We start from the raw sequence: 14,773 nt of genomic DNA on the forward strand, positions 1-14,773 counted from the left end.
GATGCCCCAAATCTGAATCTGTTTAGGAGAAGGAATAACGGCTCCCATAGCAGCCAAATACATCAGAGCCGGCCATTAGGCGAGAAACTGAATCTGATTACAACTTCATGACCCTACATTCCACATCCAACATTACTACTTTCGCCAATATCTTATGCTAAGCTCTTTATAGTCTACACATTCCAAATACACACACACACACACACACACATACTGATACACCCCTTTCTTTTTTGTTTTATTTTTTTAATTTTCATGTTTAATTAAGTGATTATTTGAAGAATTGTTTCGTACTGTCTAGCTTTGGCAATATTCTTTGAAAACATTCATGTCAGTAAAGCCCATTGAACAGGATTGAATTGAATGGAAACAAGGGAAAGTTATAAAGAGGATTTGAAAATATCCTTCAGGCATGTTTTGGGGAAAATCAGTCTTCTTATGTGGCTTCATGTAATGTTAAAGTCCACTGATTTTGACGTTAGTGGTAATAGAACAAAACTGCAAATTCACGAAGAAATCACCTACAGAAAACAGTTCCAGTCTGTATTATTATCCATTTAATTATCAAAAACAATGAAGCAATTCCTCCAGTTTTCCAGCTATATTTAAGTGTAAAAGATTGTCCTGAGTGTTTGTTGGGACCTAATTGCGTGAATTAGCGTCTTGGACTTTATTTTAGTGTCGTTACTGAATAGCTGCTCAAAAATCATTGGCTAACACCCGCCCAAATGCATATTTTCCCTCTTGTGTTTCGATTTATCTAATTCTGAAAATGTCAGTGTCCCGAATGATCTTTCAGTTTTGTAGATATGATAAAGACTTCAAAATAGTGATAAATGGGGAAAACCGCCAAACTTGTCACATAATTCTGGAAATTACCACCGCAAAATAAATCATTTTGAAATCAAGAGTAACTAAGAAAATCACAAACTCCTGGACAATGAAAATCCATTTGTTTGTGGGCTAATTATGACAAAAAGTTCCAAGTTCTTGTCTTTGTCACATACATTAGGTTGCATTCCCTCTCAAGTGACCTTCCTCTGTCAAAGAATTCAGATGCATGCGTCATTCACAGATCATCCCAGAGGCTAGAAAGATTGATAATTTTGCTCTCTGGGCAGGCGCACAATAACACCAGCCACAACACTGTCAACGGTGGCACGGTGGCGCAGTGGTTAGCACTGTTGCCTCAGCAAGAAAGTCCTGGGTTTGAACCCCAGGGTTTTCCAGCCTTGGGGGGGGGGGTCATCCTTGGTCGTCCTGTGTGGAGTTTGCATGTTCTCCCCGTGTCTGCAGTGGGTTTTCGCCAGGTGCTTCAGTTTCCCCCACCATCAAAAAAAAAAAAAAAAAAAAGAAAAGAAAAAAGACATGCATGTTAGGGTGAGTACTCCTGTCTGTACCCCTGACCAAGGCATGGCAAGACAAACTGGAGTTGGTCCCCGGGTGCTGCATGGCGGCTGCCCACTGTTCCGAGCAACACAGCTAGGATGGGTTAAATGCAGAGCGTAATTTCTCTATGGGGATCAATAGAGTATATCAAAAATCAAACCATTTTTCTTTTGGTCTTTAAATTCTGCATCTATGAGGGGGAAAATCAGTCCCCATTAAAGCAACTTAATTACCCGTTGAAGATGTTTTCTGTGAATTTTTTTTTTTTGAGAATGTGTATGCATGGACATATGAATGTGTGTGCATGTAGGTATTTGTGCATATGAGTCATTTAACATGCACTCAAGCTCTGACATACTGTTCCAATATGCTGCTATGATGCTGTGACCCCAGATTAACTCCTTTCATCAGGGGAAAAAGTAGGGTGTGAGCTTTGCAAGCAGTTTTGTGGTTTTGAACACACTCGCTACCCCTACCCTCCTCCACCCCAGTTCTCTGTACGTGCACAGGTCCAGATTTCCTGTCTGCATAGAGAATAAACCATCATTTTGCTGACAGGCCCACGCTAATGAGCTTCAGCAGTGTCTGCTGTCTGCTGAACTAAGTTTGGGAATGTCATTATGCCCTTTGAAAATGTGTGTTAACAGCTAAACTAAAAACATTTTTTCTGTTTAATCAGTAAGCGACTGAGCCGTTATAAAGCCTGAAAATTCTGAAAAACCCAATTTCTATTTTACAGCCGCATTGAATCTGTTTTGTCGTTTCTTTGCATTGAATTCTCTTCCTACGTGCAGAATGTATTCCCCTCCATGAAAATGAAAAGTTGTGTTCCTTCTTATGTTTACTCTATTATTCTTTGCCTCACCTCTGTCCTGTTCTCTCTCTCTTGCTGTACTTGGTAGGGTTTACGGTTCACGAAGCAGCACTGATGTGCTAGCATGAATAACCTTTACACAAATCTGTTGACATGATAACTCCAGAGATTGGTAACTTTCTTGGAAGTGATGCATACATATGATGGTTAGTTGTCACAGCATGATGTCAATTACTGCAAGTCAATGAAAAATATAAGCATTTGTGCAGTTGGCAGGCCTGGTCAGAGCCATTCAGAGTGCATGATCAGGTCAGTAGAGTGCCCTGCTTAAAGGCGCAGTTGACCGCTGTCAAGAGATGGATCCTTTCTACATATTCTATGTTATCACATACTCATCTCTGAAATGACAAGGCTTGTGGGGTGCTCCTGGTCAGGAGTGGTGAGTACCTACCGACAGTGGTCAGAGGAGGGACAAACCAGCAACAGGGTGTTGGGCACTCAAGGCTCACTGATGCACGAGAGCAACGAAGGCTATCCCATCTGGTCCAAACTCACAGAAGGTTTACTGTGGCACAAGTCACGGAAATTTTTTAATGATGCTTACAGGAGGAACGTGTTACAACACACAGTTCATTGCACCCTGCTGCATATGGGGCTAAGTAGCCACAGACTGGTCAGAGTGCCCATGATGACTCTTGTCTACGGTTGAATGCATCTACAATGGGCATGGGAGCATCAGAACTGGACCTTGGATTAGTGGAAGAACGTCGCCTGGTCTGATGAGTCCCATTTTCGTTTAGATCATGGGGATGGCTGTGTGCATGTGCGCCGTTTACCTGGAGAAGTGATGGCACCAGCATGCACTGTGGGAAGACGACAAGCCGGTGGAGAGAGTGTGATGCTCTGGGCAATGTGCTGCTGGGAAACCCTGGGTCCGGCCATTCATGTGGATGTCAATTTGACACGTAACACCTACCTAATCATTGTTGCAGACCATGTAAACCCCTTCATGGCAATGGTATTCCCTGATGGCAGTGACCTCTTTCAGCAGGATAGTGATCCCTGCCACACTGCACACATCGTTCAGAAGTGGTTTGAGGAACATGATGAAGTGTTCAAGGTGTTGCCTTGGCCTCCAAATTCTCCAGATCTCAATCCGATTGAGCATGTGTGGGATGTACTGGACCGACAAGTTCAATCCACTGTGGCTCCACCTCACAGCTTACAGGTCTTGAAGGATCTGCCGCTAATGTTTTGGTGCCAGATACCACAGGACACCTTCAGGGTTTGTGTAGAGTTCATGCCTTGGCCGGTCGGCACTTGTTTTGGCGGCACACGGAGGACCAACAACATATTAGACAGGTTGTCATATTAGTTTGGCTCATCAGTTATTATTATTATTTTCAAAAGGAAGATTTTATATTTTGTTTTCAAAAGGCCGGTACAGTGAATTCTTAAACTTTTCCCCACTGTAGTTAGGGCTATATGTTTTCAGTATAAAGTAGGCTTACATGTTTTATTTAGTAGGGCCAAAAGATTGTTGTAAAAAATGCAACAAAATGTTTAATTATAATATGCTCGTCTGTCTTTTTCACTCTACAGTGTCGAACAATAAATTACCCCCCCAAAAATTGTGAAACCGTGTTTCTTTAGATATCAACCTCATATTGTGGCATCCCTACTTGGAGATTACAAAACTTGGAATAGAATTTAGCATCTCTGGTGGGATATTTAACTAAATAGCCATTCAATCTCTCTCTCTCTCTCTCTCTCTCTCTCTCTCTCTCTCTCTGACAAGTTTGGAAATTAACCCTTTAGATTTTGACTTTTAGCTGGTAAATTAGTTTACTCTACCAGCGTTGTTTGTACGCTGCTACATTAATAGAGATTTTATGTCATTTCCAAATCTAATTTGGCTCCACAAAACTTGGTTTTCCAGCCTGTTAAGTGAGGCTTCCTTCACCTGAACTTAAACATAATGAGGCTTGTGTCTGATGACTTGCCAGAAAACTGTCAGCACACTTACTGTGAGACCATCACTGTCTTTTCTTTGTCAGACTAATTTCCTGTGTCTGAGTGGAAAGGAGAAGAACGTGTCTTTGTTCGTGTTTGGGCACTGAATTTCCTCTGGAGGACTCGATAGGAGACTGTGTGGTACAGATGTTATCAAAGATGGTCTGACTAGCTAAAATCACTGGGTCTGAGTGCCTGTATGCCTGCCAACACACTGACTCGTAATGGAATCGGAATTGCATTGATTGTCAATTCCAGTAAGTGCCGAGATAGTTGTCTTGGTAAACCAGTAGAGGTACTATTTCCACCAGAGGTGGTGGTGGTGGCAAATCACTTGAATTTAGACTACATACCACCGTCACTTACAGTTTAAAGACACGGCACGAAACATGGACTGTCGACTATTTATACTGCCCTACTATTATACATCCTGCATTCAAAATGTAGCCTATATATAGTATACGCATGCAATTGTAAAGCAGAATAATCCCTCGAAGCCTAACTGTATACTAACATAGATCTGCCTCTAATTATCAACGTTTGCTGAGGTGCAAAGTTTCTCAACCTGCACATATTACCAAATCCAGCTGATGTTGAGTCATAACTTAACATTAATAAACCTCTGATTCAACCTAAATCAAGGTCATACAGCTGTTCAGAGTGCATTTCTCTTGGATATAAGCCAAATCTTCATAAGAGATAGTCATAATAAAAAACAGTAAGGATTAGTACCCTGTATTTGAAATTAGGGGGGAAAAAATAAACTAAAAACTTTTAACATCTGTTAAAAACGTCAAAGTTTCAACATGGCTAATCCAGTAAGGAGAGACATGACTTAGTTTGCAACAATACAGTTCTGGTTGTAAAAGCACATGTTAAACAATAGGAGCTTTGTCGTTGATCCCACCAAAAGAAAAAATAAATAAATATATGGGCTAAAAACTTATAGCCTGGGCAGCTGGGGGCATGAATCAGTCTTTGGTGCCTGCTCATCTATTTAAACCTGCCATAATGCTGACATAGGCAGAGCAAAGATGCACATGATACTGAAATGACTGCTCGAAGGAATTGTTAGGTTGGCAGGTTTAAATAGATGAGCAGGCACCAAAGACTGATTGAAACATGTCCAGGGCAGAATGATGGAGTACAACTGATTTCCATTTGATTGAGGGCAGAAATTAGTAAGGAAAGGAAGTGCTTCCTTGTGCTGTGAGCTGCATGAAACTTCCAGAGGGTCTGGGGAGTGTTTAGATAGCTCAACAAGTGCTAGGCCTATGCTGAACAGTTCTCTGGTAATTTTTTTTTTTAACAAGTACCCCATATGAACTTTTCCCACTCAGTCTAATGGGACTCTATTAGTCTTCCTGTCTCATATGCTCAGTGAAACTGATGAGAAAAAACCCACATTCACACACACAAGCATGTGCACACACCCAGGATCAAAACACTCCACTTTCCATACTTTATTCCTGTGCAGTCCTGCGTCCTCTCAGCAAAGAGGCACTGTGGGAATTGTGGGAGGAAGAGCATCACTCAAGTTTCTTTTTGTTTCTCCCTGTCTATTATTTTTATATTCTATTTTATCATGTAGTGTACAATGAATTCAAAAACTGTGACATTGGCTCACTGCTTCAACAGGAAGTCTTGTCCTCTCCTTTTTCTCATGCCTCAATTTCCCACACACCCTCTCTTTATCTCCCTCCTAAAGTGAATTCCTGTGTGCTTCAAAAAATGTGTGTGCACGCGCGTGCATGCACATTTGTGTCCCCCTTACTTGGAAGTCAGCATTTATAGGCATCTACCTCATTCTGTAAACTGGTCTAATGCCCACCAATCCCTGGCTTGGTCATATGAGTGGCACCAAGTGTGCGCACAAAAATGTTTAGGTGCAAGACAAAAATTGCAAATCATAGAACAAAGAAGTGAGGTCTGCACACTTAAATGCTCCCAATACTTTCAGCAACATTTCGATCATCTTCCCACACCGCTTCTGGTGTGGGAAGGGACCATGGTCCAGCCCAGGGACCACGGACCTGCCCAGAGCTGCACCTGAAGAGGAAACACCAAGGGCAGTCTGACAGGATGTGGAATCGACTGGCTAAACTAACTGCTAGCCCATGCAGACCGGCAGTTCCGATAACACTGAGGGCAGTCTGGCGGCGGCCTCGCCTAGCATTGACTGTGTTTTTGGTGTCATTGTGTGGAGTGCGGGGAGGTGTGTCGAGGGTGTCTGGCTGGGAGAGCTGGCGTTAGATTGGCTGGGGGAACCTGGTCTGCTGCGTCCAGTGGGACCAAGCACCACGGCCCTGCCCGGAGCTGTGCCCGAAGAGGAAACACCGAGGGTGGTCTGACAGGATGCGGGGCAGGCTAAGCTAACTGCTAGCCCATGCAGACCGGCAGTTCCGACAGTCATCCTGGCTGGCATTCATACATAACTCTTGGGCAGTGATTTTTTTTTGTTTTTTTGATTAGTTTGGATATATGTGTTCTAGTTTGGATATAGGTGTTCTTATAGTTTTTGGACATGTTATCCAAGGGAATTGAATCAAGTGCAACTGGACTTGGTTATATATCCGTGAAGATGTTTCGCCTCTCATCCAAGAGGCTTCATCAGTTTGTGCCTTTCTGACTAGACCAAGCTAGACTAGCTTGGTCTTGGTCTATATATCCGTGAAGACGTTTCGCCTCTCATCCAAGAGGCGAAACGTCTTCAAGGATATATAACCAAGTCCAGTTGCACTTGATTCAATTCCTTTGGATAACTATGACCTGGATGAATGAGAACATTCACACACACTTTTTGGACATGTGTTTTTGTCTTTGTGTTGCACTGCTGTGGGCTGGGGGAAAACTATATTTTGTTTCATTTCAAGTACGCAAGTGCATGAAGTGAAATGACAGTGTGTTCCTGATTCCTGGATCTTGCCTGAGGAAGATTGATAGATTGAAACATTGCTGAATGAAGTAAGTATTGGGAGCATTTCAGTGTACAGACCTCACTTGTTTGTTTTTTGTCATAAGAGTGACCTCCATGATGAAAGCTTCATTGGGTGAAAAATCAAAATCAAGATAAATATTAAACCAGATTTCAAATAAACAGAAAACACCAGATTTATGTCTGCATATTAACCTACATTGATATTACTTTTATAGTTTTATGTCTTGTCTACCAGGGATCAACCCACCAAGTCAAACTTGGCAAATGACTTGGCAAATAATAAGATTTCGATTCTAAAAAGAAATCAATTTGTAATCACCAATTGATTTCTAAGATGAAAGCATGGGGAACTTGGATCAGGGTGCCGATACATATTCCATTTTAACTTGTGTACATTAAACCTTAAAAATTCTACATCTGTATCCCTCTTAGCGAACATGCGCTGAACCAGAGTCATTCGTGCGGGCTACTGTAACAGGAAATGCCATTAGAAGCTCATAGGTTTGACAAACAGTCAACATATGATGAATTTTGACGCAACCACAATGCATTATGGGGCATCTGTGTCTATCTTGTAGTGCGACATTCTCTGAGTTCTTGCTAACATAATATTTAGCTAGCAGCTTCCCACACATAATATCGCTTTAAACACACTACATGGGCATTTTACATTATCATTACTATGGTATGCAGTTTCCAACATAGTCACAACAGTTTCCCAACACATTTCCCTGTCATAGGGCACTATGAAATCCATTTTTATTTTTCCCCATTTCCATTTTTCCCCCATTTTTGGCATTCTTAGTTTTATATGTTTTATTCAGATTACTCTTTTTGCCCATTTTTACTGTCAGATGGTTTGTGTAATCAACTGTAATACTAAAAATAAAAGCAAATGTAGGTGGCTGTGTTTCTTAGTTGTTTTTTTTTACGTTGTCTTCTGTGATGTTGCTCGCATCGACATTTTTTTTCCCTCTATCCCACACAACAAAACCCATGTATGTTTACTGATATGTATAAGCTGTGATGCGTACACTCGTGTGCATGAAGACACAAATGTGTGACAGGGTTTCTGCGAGGGTTTCTGCAACAGAGTCATGGATGGTGTAAGGACAAATTACTTTCAATTCCTAATATGTTCATACATTTTGTAATAATCTCCCCCAAATCTCCAAATTCTGCACAGTTCAGCATTCATAGGATGGTATAGTGGCCCAGTGGTTAGCATTGTTGCCTCACAGCAAGACTGTTTACTATTTTCCATTTACATGTTACCACTGGGTCAAGTTATCCACAACTCAAATATTTCTTTACATTTTTATGCAGACGATACACAAATCTATTTATCCATAAATCCATTAGACCTCACCTCAGTTAACTCATTTACAGCCTGTCTTGCAGACATAAGGTCCTGGATGTCCAGTAACTTCTTGATGCTAAACAATGACAAAACCTAAATGATGGTGTTTGGACTCAAAGCACACAAGGATTGTGTAAGACAGACTTTAGTTTCCGTAGCTTTGCAGTGCACCCATGAGGGCAGAAATCTAGGAGTAACCTTTGATTCAGACCTGAACTTTTCTAAACATTTTAACAATATCACTGAAACAGCTATTGGTCATATAGGAATATTGCCAAGAATTGATAATTTCTTTCATTCAGTGATGCACAAACTCTCATTCATGGTTTTGTCTTCAGCCATCTAGATTATTGTATCTCATTATTTGCCAAGCTGCCCCAGAAATTCATCAACCATCTCCAACTTGTACAAAATACTGGGGCTAGGGTTCTTACAAGACCTTGAAAATATAAGCACATTTCCTCTATTCTTGCCTCATTACACTGGTTACCAGTGGTGTTCAGAATTGATTTTAAAATTTTATTGCTCGTTTTTAAATCAATGAGTGGCCTTGCCCCATCTTACATTATCGACCTTCTCACCCCTTACACCGCTGCTCGTACTCTCAGATCTGAACACTAGCTGTTGCTCTCAGTCCCCAGGGCAAGGCTTAAGACAGAGGGTAGTAGGGCATTTGCCATAAGGGCTCCACAACTGTGGAATAACCTTCTGTTGAGAATCAGACAAGCTACCTCAGTGTTCACTTTTAAAACTCTTAAAAACACAATACTTTTCAATATGGCTTTTAATTAGAGTTTTTCTTTTTGTATTATGCTTTTATTCATTTATTTTTTCCCAAGATTTTTATTTCATTCTTTTATCTATGTTTTTCCTTTATTGCATTGTGTATTTTCTGTTTTTTTTATGTCTGTGAAGCACTTTGTAAACTTGTTTTTGAAAAGTGCTATAGAAAGTTTATTATTTATTATAAAGACCTGTGATGGGAAGCATCAGGGAAAACTTGATTAGGACTTTAGAGGAAACCCCTCTGTGAATCATTTGTCTTGCTCAGATTTTTCTGATGTTCTCGCCGATGCACCCTGGTGACCTTGCTTGGTTTGTCATGGTACATAATTATAAGCGCTTTGACCTAAGCAGTGAAATGACAATGGGGCGGCTACCTGTGGTCTTTATCAATCAATCAATCAAGTTGCAAAGGTAATATCTCTCTCTCATTCTCTCTTTTTCTTTCTCTGGCAAGCATATGGCCTAAAAGTATGAAAATGTGATTAGTAACAGCAACATTGGTGGTTCCAGCCCCGGCATAAGTAGGGTGAGGAATTTGTTGACTTGAAGATAGCTGGTGTCAGAAGTGGGATAATGAAACCGTGAGGCCATCGAAAGCATCTGCGCCCAGAGGCGTGAGGGAGCTAATATGCTGAAGCGTGGGGACACGCTTCCTGAAGGAGGGGGGTAGTGTAACGACCACGGATGACTAGACTCGCTAGCCCTTGGCTAACGGGTCAGACCCTTTAGTTGACTGGTTAGCGCAGTTGTCCACGGTCCAGACTATCCGGGTTCAATTCCCAGCTGCGGCAGTTTCCCGGCTGCCCCCGAATTCGCTACATTGGTACAGTATAGCAGTACAGTACTATTTAGAAGAGGTGGCAGTAGCTCAGGAGATCGAGCAGATTATCTGATAACTGGAGGATTGCTGGTTTGAGCCTCGGCTCCTCCTCACAAAAATGTCAGTGTCCCTGGGCAAGACACCTAACCCCTAACTGCTCCTGATGAGCTGGTTGTTACCTTGCATAGTTGGCACCGCCATCAGTCTATGAGTTTGTTGGTGAATGTGAGGCATTAAATTAATCGTAAAGTGCTTTGAGTGGTTGTTGCAGCTAGAAAAAAATGTTATATAAAATGCAGTCCATTGACCATTTACACTAACTAGCTGATGTGTATTGCCCAATAACTGAAGAAAATCTGGGAAATATCAAGGAATCTGTTTCAATCCTCGCTCTCGCTCTCCCCAGGTCGAGACGAGCAGCACTGGGATAGATGGACGCATGAGACATGAGAGGGCAGAGCTGAGGATCAGTTGACCCTCCCCCCTCCTCCTCCTCCTCTTCCTTATCCTTCTCTTCCCTCCTCTCCACTGACCAGTGCATCCCAACTTCCCTCTCCTCCTCCTCCTTCCCCTTGCCTACCTTCCACACCAGGTCCACACCCTGTTGGATCTGACCTCCCCTCCTCCTCCACACCTCAGCCAGTTGTGCCCAGATGTTCTGCCCGGAGCAGGAGAACATCTCCACCACCTCTTCCACCAAAGTGCCAGTGAAGTATGGCGAGCTCATCGTGCTTGGGTAAGTACAAACAGATAGACACACTCATCGTTACATCCAGTTAGGAATAGGGTTGTCATGGTGGTATCACTTTAACACTGATGATAGCCGGTATTACAGCCTTTGGCCATAAGCTATTGTGCATGTGGTTAATTTGTGATCGGCACATCAGGCGTATTGTTGCTCATATTTACTCATCTAACTTATCTGCTTAACATCAGCTATGGAGTGATGATATACACTTTTATTTTGTATCGACAAAACAACAGTGTTGACAGTGTAGTGGTAATAACACCACTGTTGCTCTTGAAACTGCTAGGGAAAAAAAGCCAACTGAAAACAGCCCTGTCCACACACCCACAGATGTATTTACTCTGGTATTTGCATAAGTACAACAAAAAGATAAATTGATTAGAATTAAAAATATCCAACTGTGAAAAGTACGAGACTCAGAGTCTCTCTCTCTCTCTCTCTCACACACACACACACACACACACACACACACACACACACACACACACACATATACAAGAACAAGGCACAGCAAAGGACTGTGTGTGTCTGTCTCCTGAATATTCCCTAAAGGGCCATTCCCATTCTGCCTCACTCCCCAGACCACTGTCCCAGACCACTCTATAGAGGAATGCAGATGTCGGAAAGACTCCTCCACATTGGGACAAACACACACACACACTATATATATATATATATATATATATACAAATATGTACGTACACACACTGAAGACATGGTAAACACAGTCTTGTACTCGTACCAGATATATTCTCTCATTTCACACAAATGAATGCACACAAATGCGCACACACACGCTTCCCTCTGTATCTCTAGCTCTTCTTTTCTCTCTTTCTCTCATGCACTCACACATGCACATGCATACACATTAATACTCACACACAAACACTCACACACAGTCAGTCTCCCAGTTGACTCACTGTTTGTTATGGGTTGTGCTGGAGTAATACTGTCTGGGAGATTACTGTGGAGAATTTCCTAAATGGAAAAACTCAGTGAACAGTAAAGGCCATTCCATACATTTACAAGGAAGAGACCCACTTTTCCATTTTCCACTAACTTTCCAACCCTGTACATGGGTTCAAGGACAGGTTACCCCTTTCCAAGGTCAGTGGGGCATTTTTCCTTCTCCAGAATGGAAGCAGTCAAGTTGAGGCCAATCTATATTTAAACCTTCCATATTTTTCTCATTGCTTTGTAAAATGTTAGAAAAAGTCCCTCTTGAACATTGAGCCACTTTTATTGATTTACAGTACCATACATTTGTTCATTTAATGGTGGAATCAGTGGGACCCAATATCCTAACCCTGGCTTTATTAGTACAATGCTCCCTCCAGTAGAGCCAAACAGGTCATAGGACCTTAAACCCAGGCCGTGTTAATGCTCTGCCTGTTAATAGTAAGGTGTCATAATTCATCTCCAAGTGTGACTGAATTTAGTTTGGGCCCATTGAGCTGCACAGGAAATTGAACCCCCAACCCTGGCTGACCTAGTGCCATGCTCTGACCAACTGAGTGACATAGGAGCACTGGCCCAGTGTTGTCGGCCTGTCATTAGTTGATGTAGTAAATCCCACTGGTCCACAAAAGACAATAAAAGAACAGCAAGTTTTATTTGTGGCTGCTTTGTGAGCATGTACTATTCCTAAATAGTAAACCCCATCCAAACACAGCAGAGGCCTCTTTCTGACCTCTTCTTTGACCCAACCTCAGTTTTAGCATGTCTTGTAGCACAGTGATGCTAATTGGCTAATCCTAAGGAACGCTGCGGAATCTCCAGAGACGGCCATGTTTACAGACTTGTGGAAAATCCCTGTGGCTTTTTAAACAGCCTGCTGTCATAGGATACACCCCCTGAGCCTTACCAAAGATTATTTTCCATCCTGTTAAGTGAAAGACAATGATGTTTTCTGAATCAGAATTTGGGCATACATCTTTTTTGCTAGTATGCACACATAGAAATGTGCATGCCACACCCACTCAACCGCGCACACACGCCACACACCCTTTTTTTTGTAACATCAGTGTGCATTCTTGTATTTATTAAAGTTCGGGTTGTGTATGTTTATGCGCACATGTTAAGCATTTGTGAATGTTTATATTTAATGGGTTTTGTGTGTGTTTGTTAAATCAGTGTAGCCACCCCCCCCAAAGGAAAAAAAATACTGAATAGTGCAGCAGAGTTGCAGAGGGAGTGAGGTCATGTCTGTGGTGTTTAACACTGAGGCAGTTTAGAAACATTGAGGTGGGGCGACGTAGGAAAAATAACACACACACACACACACACTCATAGGTTCTACTCAGAAATGTGTCTTGTAGGTTGACGCTGAGCTACATCTAAACTTTTTTCATCTGTTTATGATGTTGGCTTTTTTTTACAATTGCGTGTCTCCACTGTTGACGGTGAATCAGCATGAGCAATAACCCTGTGAGGCTGACAGGTCGGAAGAGAGGCTGGGACCAACACCACTGAGTCAGCTGGAGCCAACAACTCCCTAGCTGACCTGCATGTCTGATTTTATAAGCTGACAGAATAAGAGCTAGTTTGTTGCTGCAATCTGATTTTAACTGCACTACTGTGTGCAGAATACACACACACACACACACACACACACACACACACACACACACACACACACACACACACACACACACACACACACACACACACACACACACACACCGATTATATTAGCCTACTACTACTCATGGGAGCCTCAGATTTCACTGCCAAGGAACACTTGGAGCTCTCTCCAGCAAGACTACCCTGCCCTCACCATGGTTACAGGCTAAACCTCGCCGTGGTTACGCTCTTGCCATGGTTACTCCTCCCAAATGTTGCCATGGCTCTGTTCTCTCACCATGGTTACTTATAAACCCTCCCAGGGCCGTCTGATCCCCATGGATATGCTCTCACCCATCAAAGACAAACACTTAGTTGTCAGCTGGGCTTCTTAAAAACTCCAGGCCTGCCCGAGCGGTCTTTTACAGGACTTAAAACAAAGGGCAGTTTCATACAAGCATGTCAAATACACGTTACAGCTGTGCTGATGATTTCCGCAGCACAGGGTATAATACTAGCCGTGGTTTACAGGTTAATATGCCAGCTTTTGTGGTAGCCAGCATGCTAGTTAAAACTTGGTGGCAGTGTTGGCAACCCTGCTAAAACCAGAGGCTCAAACCCTCACAGAGCAGACAGGCACCTAAATGGATATATAGAATGTGTTCTTACTCAGAAATACAAGGCAAGATGCACAAGTGTACACACACACCCCCACTGTCTTACATAGAGTTATAGAAGGTCCATTCTGTCCAGCTTCTGTTACTTGTGTTATCAAGCAAAACACATTTTTATTTTCTCAGTCATACTGAGGTTATGTTTGGAGGGCCTGTTTTTCAATGGTGACATTATGTGCTTTGTAAAAGGCATGTAGTGAAAGTATAGGCTGCTATTTGTGTGTGTATGTGGCTGTGCGTGTGCACACTGAGAGGTTGAGGCAAAATGCCACAAGCATTTTCCACAATGACTGTTTTTCCAGCATATTATACAGTTGCCCAGACAATAATGGCCTATTGTTTTTCTTTTTATTTTGTCTGTGTGTGTGTGTGTGTGTGTGTGTGTGTGTGTGTGTCTGTGTCTGTGTGTCTGTGTGTGCGCGCGCGCGTGCGCAGGTACAATGGCTCTCTGCCCAACGGGGACCGCGGCAGACGTAAAAGCCGTTTTGGACTTTGTAAGAGACCAAAGGCGAACGGGGTCAAACCCAGTACAGTGCACGTCGCCTGCACCCCGCAGGCAGCCAAGGTGAAATACACGCCCTAAACATCTGTCAGCGATCGTGTGGCAGCAGTCTTAAAAGATAACTCCAAATTCTGCAACATTATCGTTTGTTTTTGGTCTTTCTTAAA

The 14,773-nt window shown here is 42.4% G+C and overlaps 1 protein-coding gene across 1 annotated transcript in view; it reads left to right on the top strand.

Moving 5' to 3' along the window:
- LOC130122668 (E3 ubiquitin-protein ligase pellino homolog 1) overlaps positions 1 to 14,773 on the top strand; it is a 63,042-nt gene that overhangs the window by 35,164 nt on the left and 13,105 nt on the right. The window contains exons 2-3 of the mRNA XM_056291629.1: positions 10,527 to 10,856; positions 14,540 to 14,669. Coding sequence (XP_056147604.1) covers positions 10,774 to 10,856; positions 14,540 to 14,669 — 213 coding nt within the window. The 5' untranslated portion in view covers positions 10,527 to 10,773. The remainder of the gene's footprint in view (positions 1 to 10,526; positions 10,857 to 14,539; positions 14,670 to 14,773) is intronic.

This window comes from Lampris incognitus, chromosome 13 (genome assembly GCF_029633865.1).
Source record: "Lampris incognitus isolate fLamInc1 chromosome 13, fLamInc1.hap2, whole genome shotgun sequence".
In the NCBI taxonomy this organism is placed as follows: domain Eukaryota; kingdom Metazoa; phylum Chordata; class Actinopteri; order Lampriformes; family Lampridae; genus Lampris; species Lampris incognitus.